Source organism: Ovis canadensis, chromosome 6 (genome assembly GCF_042477335.2).
Source record: "Ovis canadensis isolate MfBH-ARS-UI-01 breed Bighorn chromosome 6, ARS-UI_OviCan_v2, whole genome shotgun sequence".
Classification (NCBI taxonomy): domain Eukaryota; kingdom Metazoa; phylum Chordata; class Mammalia; order Artiodactyla; family Bovidae; genus Ovis; species Ovis canadensis.
Genome location: NC_091250.1, coordinates 127,394,931 through 127,419,578, shown reverse-complemented (window position 1 = coordinate 127,419,578; position 24,648 = coordinate 127,394,931). Strand labels below are relative to the sequence as shown.

Genomic DNA, 24,648 nt, shown 5'->3' with positions numbered 1-24,648 from the left:
TTTATCTGTGTGTTCATGAAGCCTCCAACCAACCAGCTGTAGATTAAAAAATACAGTCCTTACAAACCTGAAAGTAGAGAGTTAATTTTATTTGATGGGACCAGTTAGGACCCAAGCTGGGGAGATAGCATCTCAGTAGCTCAGAGAAAACAGCTCCAAGGAGGCAGGAGGGGGGAGTCAGGCTATATACAGATTTGCAACAAAGGGAGCCAGGCAGCCTGAACATCAAAGATTGTCATGTAAGAAAAATCAAACACATAGCGTGCTATGTATGGGAAGATGCCAGCCTCTGGGCTCACTGAATTCATCTCTCAGCTATCTGGGGCCAATCCTGTTTCCTCGATCACCTTAAGGAGTGGCAGATAGCTGCTTCTTGCCTCCGCCACCCTCCGCCCCAGGAGCAACCCCCCGACCCCCCAGGGAGTGGGTGGCAGCATCTGTTGGATCACAGACACTGTGTTCCCTTTCGGGCACCCTCATTTACATTGGGATGCCAGAAATCGCTGATGGCCGTAAAACATTTATTTATTGACATGGCAGGCAATATTTTCATTTCACACAGTCCAGGTCTGATCTGGACAAGCAAAGCCCGTAACAGGGTCTTCCTCGGTCTCCTGGAGGACCGAGGCCAGGATGAGTCGACCTGTCGGGAAGAGACTGACCTTTTTCTTGCCAGGGACCTGGCTGAAGTATTCTTTCTCTCTGAATCTCAGCTCAAAATGGAGGGATGAGTCCTAAATTTCTTTCCCCGCAACCGACTTTCTGGGATTATTTACCCTCGAGACTCCCCAGCACCCAGGGTCCTTACTGACAACCCTGACCGGGTATTTCGGAGCTTCAAGCGTCTTCCCGCCTTTGATTCCCAGGAGACATTTTCCCTCCCAGGAGTCTTCCTTCACGATTCCACTCGGCCTTCCCGCCCAGCCCCCAGCCCCGGGGTTCCGCGCCCGCCCTCAAGCCCAGGGGCCGCCATTGTCCGGCCTCGGCCTGCTCAGTGTTCCCTGAGTTCTGGAGCTCCCCAGACCCGGTTCCCCTCATCGCTGAGGACCCCTGACCGGCGGGCAGGGAGGTCAGCGCTCCGGCCCGCAGGCACCGGGAAAGGCAGGGAGGCGAAGGGCGGCTCGTGGGGGCCGGGGCGCGCCCAGCGCAGGCGCTCAGGCGAACTGGGCTGCCGGGCCGACCGACCGCGGCCCTTTGTACTCGGCGCCTCGGCCTCAAGGCCTGGTGGGCGTAGCGGCCAAGAGGAGCGCCGACAACGCCTCTGAGACGACACCCTCTCCCCTCAGATCGTGTCTTTTCTGTCGCGAAACGTTAACAGAGAAACAAACAGGGGAAAAGACTCGGTTTCTTTCTCGGGCAGACGAGGAACGAGAGTGGGGCTGGGAGGTGGAAGCGCGAGCCTCCACAGCCCGAAGGGTCACGTGGGGCGGCGGGGACCGCATGGCGGCGGCGGCCCGCGCGCGCCCCCGCGCCTCCGCCGGCCGGGCAGCCCGGGCGCGCGCGCCGACGGGGCGGGCGCATGCGCAGGGGGGCGCGCCGCCTCTGCCCCGCGGCGAGGGTGTCTATGGAGAGGCGGCGGCCGCGGCTGCTGAGGCGGCAGCGGCTGAGGCGGTGGCGATGGCGCCCTTCCCCGAAGAAGTGGACGTCTTCACCGCGCCGCACTGGCGGATGAAGCAGCTGGTGGGGCTCTACTGCGACAAGGTACCGTTGTGCGGGGCCTCGCACTCCGGGCGGCGCGCGGGCGGAGGAGAGGCGCGGGCCGGGTCTCCGGGCGGGCCGGGCCTGCGCGGCGCCCTCAGCGTCCAGGGGCCGCGCGCCGCGCGAACCGCCGCCTGCGCAGCTGTCAGCGCGGCGCTTTCCCCGGCAGCCCGCGCCCCGCCGGGCCGGCCGCCTCGGACGTGCCCCCGGGAGCTGGCGGCGCGGCCCCCTCCAAGCCGAGGGCCTGGCCACCCGCCGCCCTCGGGGGCGCGCTGCCCGCGGCCGCGCCGGGCCTCCCGCCGGGTCCCCTGGGGGAGCGGGGCACCTTCGCCCCCTTGCCCCCTGCGGACCCCTGGGGACCCGGGCCGGCCACCTGCGGGCCTCCTCCGCGCGGCGCAGGCAGTCCTCGCAGCTGCACCCCCTCCCCTTTCAGCCTTGTCCCCTCCGCCCTGCCCCGGCCGGCTTTTGGGGAGCCTCCCCGTGCCTCCTTAACTATCACTCATCCATCCTTTTTCTGAACCCCTGACCTGCATCTTCTTCCCAACTCCGTCTGCCCGTTATTATTATTTTTTAAGCGCCCTCAGCTTTGCAGGGGCTTGATGTGGGAGAAAGGTTTCGTGGCTTACGAAGCAGAGAACATTCACTCTTTCATTTGCGGTCGTTTTTTTTTTTTTTTTTTCCTTTTCCCCCTTGCAACTTAGATTGTCCGGAGCGTTTACTGGAGGTCGGTTTTGTTATGAGACAGCTATTCTCTGCTGGAATTCTTTACGTGGGCTCGAATAAAAGGGCCTGGGAACAAGTTGGTGGAACTGCGAGAGCCGTTTTGTACTCTCAATAGGTGCAGCCTAAAGCTGAAAAAGCACATTTGTGGAGCTATCCCAGGGCTTTTTGCCTATGATTTTAAAAGTGTTAGGAGTCCGCATTTTTGTCAAACGTTTGTGTTGGGGAGAGGCCACCTACGGGTATTCTGAGACCTTCTGGCAATCCTGCTTTGTGTAGCAGTGAATCAAACAAAAAAGCACTTAAAGACCTCTAATGGTTCAGCGTAGAAGTCAACTTTGATGAACTTTCAGAAATGACAGCACTGTTGAGAGAAAAGAGGTGTTCTTACCGCCCAGTGAGTTGGTTGCAGGATGCCCTCAGTGTTCAGTGCCAGGCCACACTTAGAAAAGCATCCACAACCATCTTTTTCCTCCCTCCATTTTGAAAATTAAAAACACACGATTCAGATATCGGTTTAAATACCAGAGTAGTCTAGGATAGTGGTTCTCAACCTTCTTTGCTCATTAGAATCACCCCGAAAGCTGTTAAAAGTCCCTATGCCCTAACCACCACAATCAGCATCTCCGAGGGTGGGACCTGGCATCAGGTATTTAAAGTTCTCCGTGAGTCCAGCCTGCAGCCAAGGGTAAGAGCCACTTATCCAGGAGAAACATAATAAGTGGGTAAGTGGTCAGTTAAGTCTATAACTTTTGGATTTTTGAGTTAGCCTACTGTAGTGTTTTTACCTGCTCTGACCTTTGAACTTAGTTATTCTGACAGTATCTTTCAATTGCAGGAAAGAAAAAAAATGGGGAGGTTTTTTTAACTTTCTCAGAATTGAAAAGGTAAAGTTAATGAGGAAGTAATAGAATGTGAAGTCTTCTATTATAGGTTGGGGAGAGGCAGTCCAAGGCCACCTGGAATCGTTTTGAACATTTTGGTGCATTTTTCTAAGGGCTTAATGGCTTTCATCACAATTCCAAATGATCGTGACCCTCCCCAAATAGTTAAGGATCACAACTTTAGTTACATGCTAGACTGCTGCTGCTGCTAAATCACTTCAGTCGTGTCCGACTCTGCAATCCCATAGACTGCAGCCCACCAGGCTCCCCTGTCCCTGGGATTCTCCAGGCAAGAACACTGGAGTGGGGTGCCATTGCCTTCTCCAACATGCTAGACTAATCAGCCCTATTTAAAAAATTTGAAGCAGTCAGTCACTAATGTTGTGTGTCATTACCTGGTGATTGAGAAGGTTAGAACAAATTTTGCAAATACAGTGCCCTTTTTAAAAGCAATATTTTAGTCAAATAAGATTTTTGGTAGTTCAGTGTACCTTCTTGAAGGCATTTTCAATTTGATATATCAGAAATTAAAATTATCATTAATTTTGAATTAATTAGATTGTTGTATATATTCATCAGGAAGATTAATTCCAATTTTTATGAACTGTGGATCAGAGACCAAGGTGATTTAGGGGGAAAAATGCATAGGAATTCTACATCTGGATTTCTTTTTGATGCTAATAGTTAATTGAAATTTCCCCTAGTATGTCCTTGGGGGCTAGAAGAGAAAAAAGTATTTTATGATGGCTGAATTGGCTCAAAGGACTATATGTTTTTATTCATTTTTCACCTCAACTTTTGCCTTTATCATGTTTTGTTTGGATAGACAAGGGGTATCCAACCCAAACAGCATATAGTAAAACCTCAGAAAATGAGAACTAGTTTTTGTACTTAAAAGGATACAAGATATGTTAATTCATGGTATTCTTTATGTTGTCTCTGAATGCTCAGTAATTATAAAGAAGTCAGTTTTATTTTGAATATTGACTTTTCAAGTATGGTATATTTTAGAAGCATTTGTTTGTTTATTAGTAACAACCATTATTTATGTGCTTAGGCTAGTTTATTTAGAATAATTTATTCTGAAGTTGTGAGCTGTATTAAATATTGCTGTATAATACCTAATTTAATACTTTGCTCATGGGTTTTCTTTTAACATTTATAGAAGGTTTTATGGAAAAGTTTTTTACTCTTGTTATCCAGATAGCAGTCTTTTTAGTTAGGTAAAAGCAGAGATATTTCTGTTCTGTAGCTGGCGATATGTAGGCTTAGATTAGTTAGACCAAGTTTGCATAAGTAGTCAATGATGGATCCAAATGGAAGCCAAGTCAGGATCCTGATCCCTAGTTTAATTTTATTTGTATGAAGCCAGAATAGTTTTCTGAAAAAATTTTTGGTAACAATCTATTATGAAATCTTGCTAATTCACTCACCTTCCAAATTGGGATGATTTTAGGCAATATTTATATTGGCTCACATCCTTTTTCCAGTTTATTCTAATGCCTCAGTTTTTCCCTAATCCTCAAAACTTAGCAGCATTAATTCTGCCAGTGAGCGTGGAGTTTTCACTGTCAGTCGGCCCTGCGATAGCTCGTACTGGCCGTTTGAGGCCGTTTCTGTTCTTCAGATGATTGTCTTAAGGTTTGTGCTGTGTGGAAATCCAGGTGACCTGTGGTGGAAGCAAAGGGGGTGATATTTGGTCAGCTTTACATTAAAGGGCTAGAAGTGGGCTTACAGTCTCTTTGAGTTGATTTCTGAGAGCAAAGTATGTGATGGTTGTAAGGACGTGCATGATACAGAGATTTCTAGACTTACACGTTGACCAGCTATAAAAAGTTAACTTGGTGGAGGCTTTATGGAGTGCCTAAGTTTTTCAGATAAGAATCTTATGCCATCTATTTTATCATTTTATAAAGATAGGACATTTTATGACCAAAACCTTATGGAGAAAACAAGCTCAGAATACTTTGAACAGATTTTTTTAAAAAATTGAATGAGTATATCTTTATGAAGAATATATTGTTTTCCTTGTTATTCTATTTCTCTGCATACCTGTTAAGACTGTTATTGACTGACATTGGGAAGATTGATTTATTGGAGAGAATATTGAATTGAGAGCTAAGGAGGGGAAAGAAAAGGGAATTCAACGCATTCTTATTACGTGCTTCCTTATTTTTAATCCTTACAAGAGCCCTGTGAGACAGGTATTGTCCTTATTTAAAGATGAGGAAACAGACTTAGTGGTTAAGTATTAATAACTTAACAAACTACCTCACTCAACTTCGAACCCGGGTCTCCCGCATTGCAGGCAGACGCTTTACCGAACCCGGGTCTCCCGCATTGCAGGCAGACGCTTTACTGTCTGAGCCACCAGGGAAGCCCAACTAGTAATTAGGAGAGGCTGAATTTTCGTCTTTAGGACTCTTTTTTTCCTTCCTGAATCCCATGTTTTTGTGTTACCGTACTGGTTCTGCTCCTTATTACTAATTACATGATTTTATGCGAACATTTCATTGGTGGATCATAGGTTTTCTGTCAGTTTGAGCAGATAATTACTAAGGTTTCTTCATTTAGTGTAAATCTGTCTTAATTAAATGAAAGGATTATCTGGCTGAGGAACGAAAAAGTAAAAACTACTTGGGGTAATATTATTTGAGTTTTTGTTAGGCTGTTTTTCATATCTGTTTTTGCACTTAATACATAGTCTTTTTTAAGTCTTTAAACTTCACATCAGTTTAAAGCCAGGCTGTAAGTATGATTTTTACATTGTAGAGTGTCTGAGACAGAAAGTCAGTTATAAATTCTTTGAAAATATAGGAGATCCAATGTACTGAATGTTGTTATTTGTTGATTGTATGTATCCTGGTCCTGTGTTAAGTTTGCCATACATCAGAGGATATAAGCTTGCAGGTCACTTTGGAACTTTTATAATCCTACAGTGTTTTTCAGAGTGAGTTCTGTGACCCATTAGTGGGTCATGGAATCAGTTTTGTGGATCAGAAATAGCATTAAAAACGTGAAATAGAAAAGTAAATGATAAAGAGTACCTCACAGGTTAGGGAGGGAAGTATTGTTTCCTGAAATTTGGTTGAAGTGTCTGTGATGTGTATGTGTCTGGACTGGACTGTATTCCATACTAAAGGTCGTGGTTAAGCATGGTTGAAAAAACACTTCTTTGGAGCCGTGCTTCTCAGCTGCAGCACTGTTCACATTGTGGGCCAGATGATGCTTTGTTGTGGAGGCTGTCCTGTGTATTATAGATGTTTAGTCCTTTCCTGCCATACCCACTAAGATGGAGTAGAGACAACTAAACATTCTCTAGACCTTGTCCGTGCGTTCCTTGGGGGGCAAAACCAACCTCTTAGTGAGAACGAGTCCTTTAGAGCAAGCACTGACAGTTTACTCTGTTGGATCTGAAAAGATAGCTTCATGATAGAGACTAACATGGTATCTTGTGGGAAGTAAGTAGGTTTCACAGGCCCAGACACTTGATCTCTGTTTTGTGTCTGCGAGTTGTATGGTTTGGGATAAGTTATTTTCTCTGAGCTTCAGGTTTTCACCTATAAAATGTAAATGTAACATCAATTTGCTAGGATTGTTGTTAAAAATTAAGTAATGCATGAAATTATTTAGTATAGTACCTACCGCATGTAGGCCTCAGTATGTCCTCGATGTTATTAGTGTCTAGGTTTATTTATTTATTTTTTTCAATCAAGTCTCTATGATTGAATAACTTTGCAGAGGCAAGCAATTTTAAGCAATGATTCATCTACATAATTTTTTAAAAAGGTAATTTGTATATGCTCAGGTTATTCTTTTCACTGCACTGATTTAGATACCTGGTTAAAGACAGTTGCTCTTTTCAAGTGGAGAAAAACTGTTGGGTAGAATAAGGACTTCTAATGATAACTTTATTTGGGCTAAATAGCTCAGTTGGTAAAGAATCTCTCTGCAATGCAGGAGATCTGGGTTCAGTTCCTGGGTTGGGAAATCCCCTGGAGAAAGAAATGACAACCCACTACAGTATTCTTTGCCTGGAGAACTCATGGGCAGAGGATCCTGGCGGGCTACAGTCCATGGAGTCACAAGAGTTGGACACAACTGAGTGACTAACACTTTCACTTTTTCATAGGGATAAGAGAAGAACCTAAGTAGGATTATGTATGTTATATTCCTTGTTCTTTAAATATATTAACTTATTGCCACAAGAGCCTTATTAGGTAGTTAATGTCATTAGACCTGTTTTACTGGGGAAGAAGCCGAGTGAAGGGACCAAGCCGGCAGAGATGGGTTCACACTGAAGCAGGCTGGCTGCAGTCAGCATCTGTAACCAATCTGCGGAGCTGACCCTGTACTGCGGAGTCCTTTCCTCTGATTCGGGTCCTCAGTCTGTAGCATGACCTGGTCTTTACCTGAGCTTGTTACTAAATGTGAAAGATTTTCTAGTAGTCCATGAGAACATATGCCAAGCTTCCTGTGTGTCTTTTCAGATGTTATTTTCCATAACTTGCATGAGGACATTATTTAGTTTTCTGCTATCCTGTTTGTTTTTTAAAAAATTTTACAGTTATCATTAATGCTTTCATTTGTTATACCTCTCATCAACATCTCTACTGACTCATTTTTAATATGATGACACATGATAGTATTTGCTGAGATTAGCCACTAGTGAATTTTGTTGTAATTTTGTGTGACATTTCTTAGGATAAAATTTACAACCTTGGGTTAACCAACTCTATCCAGTCAGTTATTTTTGTGTGGCTAAGGAGCTAAGAATGATTTTTACATTTTTAAGTCTTTGAGAAAAATAAGAATAATATTTTATGACATGCAAAAATTATATGAAATTAAAATTTTAGTGCCCACAAATATCAATAAAGTTTTATTGGAATATGGCCATGGATTCATGTGACTACTTACGTGCTACAACAACTAATTAAATAGTTGCTACAGACAGTATGCCCCACAAAACTTAAAATACCTGGCCCTTTACAGAAAAAGTTGCCAGCACGTGTTATAAGTAATTTATTTATTGTGGTTAGTTTGTTATTTTATTTTCCATCACTAGAATGTAAACTTCATAAAGGCAGAGACGTCTGTTTTGTTCACTGAGCTATCCCAACTACCAGAAACAGTGACTGGCTTATAATAGCTGCTCATTAAATATTTGAATAAGGTTAAAAAACCCACATGAGTTTTTATAAACATGAATGATTAAATTTCAAAGTAATGATAGCTAATATTTGCTAAGCACCAATTTAATCTCACAGCAGCGATGTGAAGTACAGGTAGTTTTATCATTCCCATTTAATATGGAGAAGAAACTAAGACACTGGCGAAAAATAGCTTGCCGAGAGTTACTGAGCCTAGTAGACAAGCGGGAGGGACCCACCCCTAGAGAATCTGACTCTAACGTCTGTTTTTTTGTAAATGACCCTTATGCCTCATTCCTCTGCCTTTCACAGAAGATCCTTGGTTAAATTATATAGTGGAATAGTCTTACTTTAGGAGTCTGTCATCTTTCTGATGCTGCACCATGAGCCTGGTCTTCTTGCCCACAACAGGCAGTTAAGACACCATAGATTCTTCTCCGTTTTCGGGATACTAGATTAGACTTGGCAGAACAAGTCTAGGAAGTATGGTGTTTGTAGCTTCTTCTTCATTTACTCTGTGTTTTTTTTTTTAACCTAATTAGATTTTCATATTTAAAATGGGTTTTGAAACTGGAATTGACATCATAGAAGATGGATTGAATATGACAGTGGAGATAACAGAAGGTTTGAATATTACTTTGAACTTGAGCTTGAATCAAGTTTCTTGACAATATGTATGCTTTCAACATGAGAATTTAACTTGACATTAAATGCAGAAAAATAAAATTATATCAGGATTGTCATTTTCTCTTGTTGAACAGAATTAGAGAAAGTGACTGTGTATATATTTATTTATATTTTCATTGATTGTTAGCCTTTTCCTTCAAGAGCTTGTACTTTCTTATGCCCGGATGTACAAGATTATCACATTGTACTGCTGAAGGGCCTCCACTCTAGAAAAGTACATGGTTCCTTATATAAAATGCTAAGTGTTTACTGTGGTTTTCTTTAAAAAAAAAAAAAAAAAGAGTTCTCCTAAAATTATCTAATAATGTTCTAATAGCTTAGTACTTTATTTTCTGAACAGATCAGACTCATTTTGATATTAAAATTCAAACAATTTATAATAGAAAGTTTCTGAATTTTTTATATTAAAAAAGTAGTATAATAGCATACAGGGCATTTGAACAAAGAAAAAAGTGTGTCACTTTATCCTAACACAGCTCCTTTAATGTTTACATATAACTCTATGAAGTATCTGCGTTAAGTATATGGAATTTAATATATGGAATATAGAGTAATGGAATTTTAGGTTTTGAGGGAGTCTGGTTTAATCTCATACTTAAAGAAACTGTGTGATTTGTTGGTGTATACATCCTTTCCTTCAGAAATCAACATCTTCCTGACCTGGGGCACTTTTTATTATACCATTAAAACTTATAATTTAGAACTTTCCTTTTCTGCTTTAACGAGTGTAAGGGAGGTATTTTGCTCCATACAAAACTAAATAGGAATGCATTTGAATATTTCCTTTTGATGCATATTTGCATGTACTTATTATGACTTCTCTTTAAATTTTTTCCAGCTTTCTAAAACCAACTTTTCCAACAACAATGATTTCCGTGCTCTTCTGCAGTCTCTGTATGCTACTTTTAAGGAGTTCAAAATGCATGAGCAGATTGAAAATGAATACATCATTGGTTTGCTTCAGCAACGCAGCCAGACCATTTATAATGTTCATTCTGACAATAAACTCTCTGAGATGCTTAGCCTCTTTGAAAAGGGTCTGAAGAATGTTAAGGTGAGTTGTACAAATGGATATTTATTACAGCTTGTGCCATCTTCTGATATGTCATTGGCAAAACTTGTTAGTGTTTCATAGCAGATGATAGCTAGACTGACCCTTGTTGCCTTTTGCTGAAGACAGACCAAGGTGGCAAGAGATTGAGGATGCATAGACAATTGAGGGTTATCAAATGCTGAGGGTGATGGGGGTAGGGTAGATAAACTGATTCTGGATGATTTTTGCTGAAACTGGAATAACTGGGCCAAGGACAGACCTCAGGGTCAGAGCCTAATTGAGAAGACTCAGTGAAGCCTGAGAAGACTCAGGTTTGTGAGCATCTTTGTCATACCTCTTTGTGGTTGGTTAGTTGCTGTTTTGCTACCCTATAGCCGGTAGCCCGCCAGGCTCCTCAGTCCATGGAATTCTCCGGGCAAGAGTACTGGAGTGGGTTGCCATACCCTCCTCCAGGGGCTCTTTCTGACCTAGAGATCAAACCTGGGTCTCCTGCTTTACAGGCAGATTCTTTATCACTGAGCCACTAGGGAAGCCCCAGGAGATGCAGTCATTGGTGACTAAAGGTAAGATGGGCTTCTCGCGTAGCTCAGTTGGTAAAGAATTCACCTGCAATGCAGGAGACCTGGGTTTGATTCCTGGGTCCCAAAGATCCCCTGGAGAAGGAAACGGCAACCCACTCCAGTATTCTTGCCTGGGAAATCCCATGGACAGAGGAATCTGACAGGCTACAGTCCATGGGGTCGGAAGAGTCAGACACGACTTAGTGACTAAACCACCACCAAAGGTAAGATTGTTACTTAGAATGAACAGGGCCATAGGGCTGATTACAAAGAATAATTTTTAATTGTGTAACATAAGATTAAAGATATTGTTGGGTATCATTTAGGATAATTGTGTAGAGAAATTTCTCTATTAATTATATTTATTTATTATAGGGTATTTGAAATTTGATCTTCCTCTGTCCCCCTTTTGGCTTGGTGAATCATGGACTTCAGTTGCAGCTCTGTCAGACCACCATGGACCTTTCATTGATAAGTTTATATTCTAGAAAGAGTGTTGTGCAGCAGGGAAGAGGATGGATTGAAGGGAAAGAAAAGGCTCAAGCAGGATGGTTTTTATAAAAAGATGATTGTCATGGTCAGGAGTACATGGTAGGCACTTGTAGGGAGGTGGGAGACTGCCCTGGGAGAGGTACTGGGAAGGAAGGTGGTATTTATTAAATGCTTCATTATGCTCTTTCATACTTTGTTCATGTATTACCTATGCAGTGAAATGATTAAGATCAGAACTAAAGCAGTGACTAGCAAAGATAGAGGGGAGGGAACAGGCTTCAGAACAACGTAGGACATGAGATTGATAAAGGTAGTGCTTGCGAACAGCTTCCCTAGTGGCTCAGTGGTAAGAAATCTGCCTGCCTATACAGGAGAAGCAGGTTCGATCCCTGGGTCGGGAAGATCGCCTGGAGGAGGAAATGGTGGCCCACTCCAGTATTCTTGCCTGGGAAATCCCGTAGACAGAGGAGCCTGGTGGACGACGTCCATGGGGTCCCAAGAGACGTTCATGACGTAGCGACTAAACACCACCAGTGCTTGCATGTAAAGGGGGGAAAGGAGAAAGAGGAACAAAATGAAACTGAGACTCGAGCTTGACTTTCTAGGGAATATAGATGACACATGGGGAATGAAGGGATCCATTATGGACAAGTTGAGTGTGGCCTGTTTGTGTAGTCCAGGTGGACGTTGATTAGCAGGAGGAAGCATTAGTTGGGCTTCAAGCTTGGAAGAGTAATTTGGTTTGGAAAAGCAAATTTGAGTATGCTTAGGGAAAATGTGTAAAATCCTGAGAGAATAGGATGTTGGATAGACTGTTAGGAAGCAGTTGACTATAAATTAGTAAAGGAGGAGACTAGAGAGGACTCAGTAGGGAATAAAATGTTCCTGAATTCTATCAGTTTCACTGTTTTGTAAATTCTCCACATGTAGTGATGGATAAGTTACAGGGAGATATGATCTTAGTTCGAATGGGGAGAAACAGTTAGGCTGTTGTCCAGGATTACAGTGCTTTACTTCAAGCTGTAGTGAGAGCCTTGCCTTTAGAAGTGTATATGGTGTTCTGCAGGGTCATGTAACAGCTATTCTGAATTGTTGAGTGGAGGATACACTAAGCGACCTTAAAGGGATTTTGTAGTGAATAGAGTCTAGTAGACTCTTGTGGATTGCTTAGAGGTATATTAGGAAAATGAACATATTAAAATGGTACAAGTACATGCATTAGAAATCAGTAGAAGTTTTGAGCAAGTGCTTGCTATTCTAGACTTTTTAAAAAGAAGTAGATCACATTAGTAAAGGATGTCAGGATTCTTTAAAGAGGTATTTTGAGGCCATCTTTTGTACTTAGAAAAGTACAGAGCCCACTTTGGTATTTGTTAGTCTAATTTTCTTTCTGAAGTTTCAAGTAACATTTCAAACGGACTTTATAGGATCAGATATGATATAAATTAAGAGGCAAAATTTTTATAGAATACAATTTTTTATTTCTAGAATGAGTATGAGCAGTTAAATTATGCAAAACAACTGAAAGAGAGACTGGAGGCTTTTACAAGAGACTTTCTTCCTCACATGAAAGAGGAAGAGGAGGTAAGTATAATCCTCCTTGTGATTTTGATCTATAAAATTAAAAAGTGTTATTTTGATTCTTCAGAATAATACATAGGAAGATGAACCTCTAGAACATTTTAGAAAACAAAGAAAAACCCAAGGGGAAAAAGCATTAATTTTGTCTCCTTAGAGAGCTTATTGCTTTCCATTGAATGAAGGATGAATTCATGTACTCAAAACACATTTATTTTACTGTGTGGATGTACTGTGTTGAATGTTAACTTTTTATGCCTCTAATGTCTTTTCTGAACCATTAGAATATTTTTTTAATATATATATATTTTTAATGTTTTCTGTGTTCATCCTAAGTTTAAACATTTTTAATGTTCTTTTTTTTAGTAGTGGATTTTAGTAATTAAATGGTGGTGTTGAACTTAGCAGCCTTATGCCTAGTGCATGCCTGTTAGGATGTCACTGAATGGATGAGCAAAACACTTCCTCATTCTCTGTTTTCTCTAAAGTAGGGTGAGTATCAGGAAAGGAATAGAGGGAATATTTTGTGAGGTACTGGATTTTTGTTCAGCTGTAAATCAGATATTATAGTGGTTCTCACTGTAATAAGGCTTCACTTTATAATCAGATGGCTATTTAAAAAAAAAAATCTACTTTTAAGCCCTTTCTAGATCAGTTAAATCATATGAAAAGTAGATATTAACATGGGTATATTTTAAAGGCTCCCCAAATCACTGTAAAACGCAAATATGCAACCAGTTCTAAAACCACTGAGTTACTAAAGCAGTGTTTCTTAACATGTGACGCACCACGGACATTATCTGTGGAACAAAGGAAGAAAAGTGCCCTTGACTCCACCTCTGAAGATTCTGATTCTATCAGTTGGAGGTTGGGACCAAGCGTCTGTTTTGTAGACAAAATCTCCTAGATGATATTGAATAGTTGAAGGTGTCATCGAGCTCTGATTTTTCTGGTTCCAGCCCATTGGGTACCATTCTCATAGGATTCAGAGGCCCTGCTTGGGTAGAGGTCAGTTGCTGTAGTGGCAGAAGACAGTTAACTGACTTAAATGTCTCACCAGAAGAGGATGATTAAGAGCGTATGATGCAGTGTGTGCAGGAAGACCTTTTGGGTCGAATACTTTCAAATCGACTGAGAATGCCGTAGAAAGAAGGATCCTGATGGTGGTATTCTTTGCAAGTTTTGGGTAAATTAGCTTAGTGTTAACAGCAGCTTTTATACCTTCCAAATATGTGGTCATAATACTACACTTGAGCTATTAATACTTCAAAAGATGTAGAATAAAACAAAACTAATTAAGCATGTTTCCTTATGAGTATTGTGTTTCTTTTAGGTTTTTCAGCCCATGTTAATGGAATATTTTACCTATGAAGAGCTTAAGGATATTAAAAAGAAAGTGATTGCACAGCACTGCTCTCAGAAGGATACTGCAGAACTCCTTAGAGGTCTTAGCCTCTGGAATCAAGCTGAGGAGCGGCAGAAGTTTTTTAAATATTCTGTGGATGAAAAGTCAGATAAAGGTGAGAGTCATATGTTTAGATAGCTAGTGATTTATTCATCCCAAGGCCGTTTACTTCTTGTTGTTATGAACTTAATATTTTGTTTGAAAAATAATTGAAGCCATCTGTTTTCAAGTATAGTAAATTTAATTGAGGACAATAGTTTCTTAGAATTTATTGTTGTCTCTGATAATTTATGGGCTTCCTTGGTGGCTCAGTGGTAAAGAATCCGCCTGCCCATACAGGAGACATGAGTTCTATCACTGGCTGGGGAAGATCCCTTGGAGAAGGAAATGGCAACCCATTCCTGTATTCTTGCTTTGGAAATCCCATGGGCAGAGGAGCCTGGTGAGCTGCAGTCCATGGAGTTGCAGAAGAGTCAGACTAGACCTAGCAACTAAACAGCGGTGATAATTCATACAGCTCATTTATTCGGGCCACACGCAATACAGTGTTTCCTAAAGTAGTTTATATATAATAATAATATTGATTAGCAATAATAACTGTCGATACTACTTATATAGTAATGTTTTAATAATATTTCAATAATACTAGGTATTATTATTTTCAGTCAGAATTACTGGAAACTACCGTATGTAGAGCACTTTTGCAGTGTCATCCAATCTTCTGAGCTCCACTGACCACAGTGGCTGTTTGTATCTGTCCCTGTTTTTTTTTTTAATCAGTTTTCAAAATCATTTAATGCTTATAGTTTGATCTTTACCTTTTCTCATAGCTTATATGCAGAAATACACAGGGGAGTGAGTAAGAGAGGCATGGTTTTCCTGTGTATAGTCACTTTGAGAAAATCACAAATGGAAATAAAATATGCCTGCTTTTTTTCTTAACAGACTATTTCTTCATTTTTATTCTTTTCTTCAATAACTTTGCATTTTAAAACATCATTAAATAAAATTATTGGTATCCTTAGGCTAGTAAAGATTCCTTTGCTTTTGCTAGATGAGCATAGCAATGACATTCCTTAAATTGTTTCAGAGTCTTTGAAATTGGTCTTTTCTCTTATTTTTGTTTAACAGAGTAGGTGAGATGCACGTTGAACGTGTTGAAACAAAATTGTTTTTATAGGTTAGGCTGTAATTAAACCCATAAAACTTATGTGCTTCACTCTGAAGTACAGCTTCTGCCTTACACACCAACCCAAGACCTGTTGTGTCTGGTTTAGTTGTAATTATAACATAGGATTTAAAAACACCACACTTGTTACATTGAATTTTCCCATTCCTTCAAAGTAAATTATAGCTGTGTTTTGTTTAAAATATTTGCCATTTGAAAAGGATTAGGTTAAAGTAATTTTATGATAGCATTTCTTTATTTAAGTTGCTTTGTGAGAGACAAATATATAACATATTTAAATTCTCCTCACTACTTTAATGATGAAACTTTTTTATTTTACATTCTTTATTGTATATCTCATTTTCAGTTTTCCTTTGGAATTTTGCTACTGAAATAATACATTATAGGTGATTGGATATCCAGTGACTGTTTCCTGTAATAGTTGCTGACAGAAGATCCTTGGTAAATGTATACCAGCATTAGAAATATTTACATTATATTGTCTCAGTTCAGTTCAGTTCAGTTGCTCAGTTGTGTCTGACTTTGCAACCCCATGAATTGCAGCACGCCAGGCCTCCCTGTCCATCACCAACTCCCGGAGTTCACTCAGATTCACGTCCAGTCAGTGATGCCATCCAGCCATCTTATCCTCTGTTGTCGCCTTCTCCTCCTGCTCCCAATCCCTCCCAGCATCAGACTCAACTCTTCCAATGACTCAACTCTTCGCATGAGGTAGCCAAAGTACTGGAGTTTCAGCTTTAGCATCATTCCTTCCAAAGAACACCCAGGACTGATCTCCTTTAGAATGGACTGGTTGGATCCTTGCAGTCCAGGGGACTCTTAAGAGTCTTCTCCAACACCACAGTTCAAAAGCATCAATTCTTTGGCGCTCAGCTTTCTTCACAGTCCAACTCTCACATCCATACATGACCACTGGAAAAACCATAGCCTTGACTAGACGGTCCTTTGTTGGCAAAGGAATGTCTCTGCTTTTGAATATGCTATCTAGGTTGGTCATAACTTTCCTTCTAAGGAGTAAGCGTCTTTTAATTTCACGGCCCCAATCACTATCTGCAGTGATTTTGGAGCCCCCCAAAATAAAGTCTGACACTGTTTCTACTGTTTCCCCATACATTTCCCATGAAGTGATGGGACCAGATGCCATAATCTTAGTGTTCTGTATGTTGAGCTTTAAGCCAACTTTTTCGCTCTCCTCTTTCACTTTCATCAAGAGGCTTTTGAGTTCCTCTTCACTTTCTGCCATAAGGGTGGTGTCATCTGCATATGTGAGGTGATTGATATTTCTCCCGGCAGTCTTGATTCCAGCTTGTGCTTCTTCCAGCCCGGCGTTTCTCATGATGTACTCTGCATATAAGTTAAATAAGCAAGGTGACAATATACAGCCTTGACGTACTCTTTTTCCTATTTGGAGCCAGTCTGTTCCATATCCAACTGGCTCTTAAATAGGATAAGTAGATTAGGGCACCGAAAGGTTAAAGAGGTCAGATTTCACGAGCTCTTACATTAAACATGAAAATCTAAGAGGAAACAAACACAAGGGAAATACTTGTTGAGCATGAATGGAAAACATGGTGAGATTGGTATGTCATTATAAATGCCTTGGAGATCTCATAATCTGGCTGACTCTATGCTTGCTGACTTAAAGCTGTATAACCTGTTGGATTCCTTTTTCAAATGATGCTTCTTATACTATAAAGTGGGCATTGTTTTTTTTTTTTTTTTTTTTGGTGACGCCTTTGTAAAAGGAAGTCAGTTCTCTGTTCATTACTGTAGCTCACACTGATGCAGTATGATTTGGGCCATGATAGTTTAACCCTGCAGATCCTTAACAGTTTAACATCTCCATGTTACCTCTAATCCATGTTATTTCCTTTTCACATCTTGCAAGCAGGAAGGAGTGGACTTTAGGCACTGGATTTTACTTATAGAAATGTGATTGTAATTTCTTACTGCGTTTGCTCTTATAGCCTTTAATGTTAAACTTTTCCTTTTTTATTTCAGAAGCAGAGGTGTCAGAACAATCCACAGGTATAAGTCATCTTCCTCCTGAGGTAATGGTGTCAATTTTCAGTTATCTTAATCCTCAAGAATTATGTCGCTGCAGTCAAGTGAGCACTAAATGGTCTCAGCTGGCGAAGACTGGATCACTCTGGAAGCATCTTTACCCTGTTCATTGGGCCAGAGGTAGGTAAAGAGATGCTTAATTGGTTTTAAAAATATTTGTCCTTTTTTTTTTTTTTAGGTGAACACATACAGACATTAATAAGCAAAGCTAGAGAGGGAAACTCTGAAAGGTTGACTAAAAGCTAGGTTTTATAGTTAGATTATAGGTCTTTATATACAGTTTGTAAAAGCTAACAATGCTTAAGTATTCATGGGCGAATTGTGTGATGTGTGCAATTTCCTTTAAAATAATTAGGAAAAAATAATTGGAGATGGAATGAAAAATAATTGGCAAAACGTTGATAATTGTTGAAGATAGGTGACAGGCACGCAGGTGTTCGTTGTCCTGCTTGTTTAATGCTACTTATTCCTACTTTAGACTACGTTTGGAATTTTCCATAACAGAAAGTTAGAATTAATTGGTTGTCAGAGCAGCTTTAAATAATTAGATGACTATTTTAAAAATACAGAATAAATTAATTTGATAAAATTTAAAAATGAAGTATTGTTTCCGTTTTGATAGTGGGTCAAGATAACTTAATCTGTTTTTGTCTATAGCATATTTTTTTGTGATTAGTAATGCCTCATTCTATAATGTAGCCATTTTGAATTACTTAATTTCATTGTGCTAAGTTAGTTTTATATGTAAAAAAAGAAAATTTTGTTTCCATGAGCATATGATGCAGTCATGGTATAAATGCAACTAATATGGCATGTATTCTTCTGTCACTGAATTAAAACAATTTTTCTAGGTGAGTATTTACCTCAAATTTACATTGATTTTTAAAAAAATTTTTCTGTAATTTGTCACTTTGATGTGGAAATATATATTATTTTACATAAGCTATAAACCTAATTTTAAAAGTTTTATTTTTTTATATTAATATGTAGCACTTTTAAAATAGGCTTTTGCTGCGTATTTAATGTTTTTTCATTAAGCTGTTTGGAGTATCGGGTAGACTTATATAATCCAAATGATTAGAATTATTAATGTGGAATAATTTTTCCTATTGAGGATAATATATTAAATGAAAAGTCAAAGCAAGTACGGATATATCAAATATTCTTTTTTAACTATCTTTGATTATGAAAAAATTGCTTATTAATATATAATCAGGTACTGTTTGTTATAAAGATCAATTATAACAATGATAGGCTAGATTTCTGTGACATTAACTAAATCTTGTATATGCTGTATGTTGGTTTTTTCTTTGTTTTTAATATACTTAAAAAGTTCTAATAAAAATGATTTAAATTTAATTTATTTACAGTATTTGTTTCCTGTTGTTCTCGATCACAATTGATTTTACCCCTTCCAAGGGATATTTTGAAATGTCCCCTGTTTTGAAATGGATGCATTCTTGTTTGTCCCAACTTGGAGTATTACACTGATACCCATTGAGTGGAGGCCAGAGTTACTGCTCAACACCCCCCAGTGCACAGGAGGGCCCTCTGCAAGGAAGAATTAGCCAGCTCAGAATATCAGTTTAGTTCACTTCAGTTGCTCAGTCACGTCTGACTCTTTGCGACCCCATGGCTCATCCTTTGTCGTCCCCTTCAGAATATCATTGGTGCTGAGGTTAAAGATCCTTAACCTTAGAATCCAGTCAATCCTAAAGGAAATCAGTCCTGATTATTCATTGGAAGGACTGATGCTGAAGCTGGAAACTCCAATACTTTGGCCACCTGATGCGAAGAACGGACTTACTAGAGAAGACCCTGATGCTGGAAAAGATTGAGGGCGGGCGGAGAAGGGGACAACAGAGGATGAGATGGTTCGATGGCATCACCTAGTCGATGGACATGAGTTTGGGTAAACTCCAGGAGTTGGTGATGAACAGGGAAGCCTGGCGTGCTGCAGTCCATGGGGTCACAAAGAGTTGGACACAACTGAGTGACTGAACTGAACTGAAGATTGAGGAGCACTACTAATAGATAGACTTACTGATGTTAGGAGTTCAGGATTTAATTGTGCATGGTCTCTTCACAATCAAGTAACTTAATTTCAGTGCATTTTGCGGGATCTTTAAATGCATGGTTTACCTTACTTTTTTCCTTTGACTTCTGTTCCCACCTACTTGTGAATTGCTGACTAATTCACTGCTGAGTAGAAAGTCTTGCTTCCTTTTGTTTATTAGCTGTTGTAATGGAGGTATTGCTGGAGCCAGTGTTGAAGCCACAGCAGGGGAAAAAGGTTTGGTTGTTTTCAGTGATTTCTGAAATTGCATGTTAAAGGACTATTGATGATTATTTGTCATAGTTCTTTTGGTGTGTCTGAAATTGAATTTTGTGCTTATTGAAGTGTACTTTTTAAAACCGCAATTGAGTGTTTCTAACAATAGTTAGCTCATTGCCTAGATAGAGCTCATGTATTTTTTTGTGCAGAGATTTTTGTTATAAATAAGTTACTTTAGGAGAAGAAGAAAAAATGGTGTTTTTTGTTTTTTTTTTTTTAAATGATAGCCAATCTAATCTTGGGCTTCCCTGCTGTCTCAGACAGTAAAGAATCCACCTGCAATGCCGGAGACCTGGGTTTGACCCCTGGGTTGGGAAGATCCCCTGGAGGAGGGCATGACAACTCACTCCAGTATTCTTGCCTGGAGAGTCCCCATGGACTAAGGAACCTGGTGGGCTACAGGCCATGGGGCTGCAAAGAGTTGGACACACTTGAGAGACTAAGCACGCAATCTGATGTTCCTTTTGTGTATTTGTTGAGTAGGTGACTGGTACAGTGGTCCTGCCACTGAACTTGACACTGAACCTGATGAGGAATGGGTGAAGAATAGACAAGATGAAAGTCGTGCTTTTCAGGAGTGGGATGAAGATGCTGATATAGATGAATCTGGTAAGCCATGTTTAGAATTAAAACTGTTACATAGTGCTGTAATAATTAGTTACATTTAACAAATACTTAGGTGCTCGGATTTATGTAGTTTGTATTTTCTAAAGTAACTGGTGTTTTTAAGCCTACTGCTTTTAAAACTTTGACAGAACAGTAAGTGTACTTAAAATTCTATTTAATTTTTAATTGTGTATAGGCTTGATTCCCATATGCTTTTATATTTATGCAAACACCTAAAAAATCAGAAAATGATGGCTTTCTTCCTTATTGAAATAATATACATTTATTATAGTGCTCTGTAGTTTACCATGTGTTTTTAGGGCCACTTCATTTGATCAGTTCAGTAGTATTTATGAGTTGTCCGTGGCCCAGAGGAAGCAGCATGAAGCTGTTGAACCTGTTTATTCATTTGTAAACAGTCATGCCACTTGCCTCATGTGGTGGCTGTAGAATTAAGAAGTAATGCATATGGAACTCCTTGTAAATGGTAGAGGATTTTATAGACTAGTGTAGGCATTCATTAAGCACCGTGGGAGAATTCAGAGGTAAAGACTTCATCTTGCCCTCAAAGAACTCACAGACGGGAGAATTGAGAATACAAGATTCTTCATCATGGTGCATATTGGAAAATGCTGTAGGAGAGGTGCAGAAAGATGCTTTTTGGAAATATGGAGGAGAAAGACACAATTCTGTCTTGATATTATCCTAGATAATTATTATTAAAAGATGATAGAGTAGTAAAAAGAAAGAATTGATGAATAAGATATTCTTATACATCATAAAATTGAACCTGTAGGAATTTATTTGCAAGCCGCCCACTTATAGTTAGCTGGTCTGGCAAAATAACTAGACTTGTGGAAAGTAAGGAGTATAAATACAGAGATGACTCTTTCAGTATCAGGTTTATTTTTATGAAATAAACAATGTGGCATAGTTTTAAATATTTTGAAGGTGTCATATAAGGAAGAGGTCTATTCCAGTGGCATTTGGTGATATGCTTACCCTGTGGCAGGCACTTTTTTGGAATGAGGTTAATAGTGAACAAAATGGAAAAAAATCCTTGGCTTTGTTTAGCTTAAAATTTAAAGGAGGCAGCTGACAGTAAACACAGGCAAAATACGTACTTTATTAGGTAGTATCAAGTGCTATGGAGAAAAATAATGGAAAAGTGTGCCAGGAAGAGAGGAAAGAAGTTACCATTTCCCGTAGAGTGGGTAGTAAGGTCTCTTGAGAAATTTGAGCAAAGACCTCAAGGAGTTACGGTTTTTAGTCTTATATCACCTTAGGGAAGTGACACTCATTCAGTCGTGTCTGACTCTTTGTGACTGCATGGACTATACAGTCTTTGGAATTCTCCAGGCCAGAATACTGGAGTGGGTATCCGTTCCCTTCTCCAGGGGATCTTCCCAAACCAGGGATCTTACCCAGGTCTCCCGCATTGCAGGTGTGTTCTTTATCAGGTGAGTCACAAGGGAAGCCCAAGAATACTGGAGTGGGTATCCCATCCCTTCTCCAGGGGATCTTCCCAACTCAGGAGTTGAACTGGGGTCTCTTGCATTGCAGGCAGATTCTTTACCAACTGAACTATTAGGAAGACTTGATTTACCCATTCTAAAGAAAATCAATTCATAGTATCTGTGTTGAGTTTTAAAGATCTTATCAAACTTAATGCGTTTATCTTAGCTCTTAAAGATAGACAAAGAGACTGTTGTTTTCTTTCACATTGAAAGGGAAGGGTTAAGGTTATAATGATGGAGCCTTTCTAAGGTAATATATCTGTTTAGCTGTGTAGTATATCCAAGACTAAACTTGGATCTGCCATCTATGTTTGTGCTTTTTCAGCTTAGCTGTTTTTACTAGTCTTGCAGAGAAGTTATTACTCTTCATAGGATGTTTTGTTTTCTTTTTCTTAGGATTTCACAGTAAACTATATATTTAGAGACAGCCACAGAAACAAAAGAATCATTTGGAAATAAATTTAAAGTAGAATAAATAGGGTTCACTAAAAGTCATTTTTATCCCTATATTTCACATTTATGTTTGGTTAAAGGAAGAATTTAGAATAAAATCTGTAACATGGAAACATTAGTCACAAATTCAGAATTATTCTTTCTACTTAAATTCCTTTTGTCTGCTACGCTCAGTTTTGTGTTAAATGAGACTTCCTCAGCTTCTCCTGTTGAACTGTTTTATGTTTGGAGACATTCGAGTTAGATCTTCAGGTAAGCCAGAAAGCAATAGGATAAGATTATTAATTCATTAATTCATTGTAGTGTGTTTTGTTCCTTATATCAAATTGGGTTTTTTATTTTTTGGTTTTGGTACTTGTTACAGTACTGCATCCTTTTTTAAACATCTAAGCTTTACAGAAGTTATAAAGCAAAAAGCAAAAGCTTTGCTCATTTTTAATTTCATAAACATTCTAAGGTATTTTTCCTTCCTTGACTCATTATGGCCAGCCTGATTGTTTCAAAGCTCTTCTAGGTCCATGTCCCTTTTATTTATGTGAGATAATGAATAACACTTTTTATTATTTTTACTGTGGTTCATTTTCCTCTTCATATCCTATATTCTTTTGAAGAACTTGAGAACTTGCACTGTTCTTGAAGTAGTCAAAGTGTTTTTTCCAAAATTTTTTCAAACGAGTTATTTTTAATCTGCCTTCTGTTAATTAGCTTGAGAAGAAAATTACCTTCAACCTTGAATCATGTAAAAACTTTCTCCCTTCCTTCCCATTTAAACTTCTTTTCCCCCTTTGTCTCTTTTCAGTTGATATCAGAACTGTTAAATATTAAGTGCTGGCTGATGAGAACTTGTCCATTAAATTTGCTTTGCATATATAAGGGAGTTTAAGGAGAGCAAAAAGTATTTCATATTTAATGATATAATGATTCATTGAGTAGCCTGATTATAACTGGTTTATCATGTTCTTAGACTTTTGAATTCATTTTTCAGAAGAATCTGGAGAGGAATCAATTGCTATCAGCATTGCACAAATGGAAAAACGTTTACTCCATGGCTTAATTCATAATGTTCTACCATATGTTGGCACTTCTGTAAAAACTTTAGTATTAGCCTACAGCTCTGCAGTTTCCAGCAAAATGGTAGGTATAAATTTGCACTAGCTTGGGTATTAAGAAAAAGTAGCAATGATCTCCATTTGGTTTGCTTATTGCTAAGCTTAATTAAGAAGAAAAATAACTTTACCCACGCGTGTGCTTTCCCATAGGTAGGCATACACTGCTGATTTTCTTTTTTCATTTCAGTTCTCATAGTAATCTTTGTATGTAGATATCATTGCTACACATTATAGGAAAGGAAACAGAGACTAAGAGAGGTTAAACAGTTTACTTAGTTTCACAGATGTTAAATGACGAAGCTCAGGTGTTTTGTTTTTAAATGTTTTTTTTGCTGCACCGTGAGGCATGTGGGATCTTAGTTCCCTGACCAGGGATTGAACCCAGGCCTCTTGCCTTGGAGGCATGGGTTCATTTTATTTTTTTAATTTTAATTAGAGGCTGGTTACGAGGTATGGTTTCTTAACCATTGGACTATCAGGGGAAGTCATACATGACTCTGTAATATGTAAGGCATGGTAAGATGGGCAGATGAGATTAAATCACGGTTTTATAAAAGATGATCTTGTGACATCCTACATCAGAATCTCCTTGGGTATTCCTTAAAGATGTAAATTAATAAGGGGTTTCATCACAATATATATTTGTAATGCAAAATTGAAATGATTTTTACATGCAGAAAAGTTTGAGAACTCCTGGATATATTGTTTACTGAAAGTTGTATCTCTAACCCTAACTAAGCATCTGCAGATCTTCACAGTGATTTTTTTTTCCTCTTTTAGGTTAGGCAGATTTTAGAGCTTTGTCCTAATTTGGAGCATTTGGATCTCACCCAAACTGACATTTCAGATTCTGCGTTTGACAGGTTAGTTATTTTTGAGTATTTAAATTTGATGATTTCTAACTATGAATTGATAGAATTGTTCTGTAGTTTTTAATTTGCATCATTGCAGTTTAATCATACTATTATTTTTTGCTGTCAGATTTTGGTCATGTTATAGCAATAACTTGATGGCACCCTCCAGTTCTTTATTCTTGGCTTTAGGTCCCCAAACTTATTTGTATCATCCTGTCATCTTTATAATCTCCTGTGTCTAGGCTTTTGAGCTGTGCTGTGCAGTGGTATAGATTGGGGCTATGTTTTAA

General features: G+C 39.4%; 1 protein-coding gene across 14 annotated transcripts in view; it reads left to right on the top strand.

The window, feature by feature from the left end:
- The window catches only part of FBXL5 (F-box and leucine rich repeat protein 5), a 55,089-nt gene that overhangs the window by 9,943 nt on the left and 20,498 nt on the right, over positions 1 to 24,648 (top strand). For 6 of the 14 annotated variants that reach the window (XM_069594734.1, XM_069594727.1, XM_069594728.1 and 3 more), the window contains 7 exons: positions 9,981 to 10,196; positions 12,737 to 12,832; positions 14,160 to 14,346; positions 17,422 to 17,604; positions 20,303 to 20,428; positions 23,381 to 23,529; positions 24,285 to 24,367. In XM_069594734.1, the coding sequence (XP_069450835.1) occupies positions 10,062 to 10,196; positions 12,737 to 12,832; positions 14,160 to 14,346; positions 17,422 to 17,604; positions 20,303 to 20,428; positions 23,381 to 23,529; positions 24,285 to 24,367 (959 nt within the window). In that variant the 5' untranslated portion in view covers positions 9,981 to 10,061. Of the gene's footprint in view, positions 1 to 1,231; positions 1,702 to 9,980; positions 10,197 to 12,736; positions 12,833 to 14,159; positions 14,347 to 17,421; positions 17,605 to 20,302; positions 20,429 to 23,380; positions 23,530 to 24,284; positions 24,368 to 24,648 lie in introns of those variants that run through there. The other 8 variants (XM_069594735.1, XM_069594729.1, XM_069594730.1 and 5 more) reach the window with 5 other exon arrangements.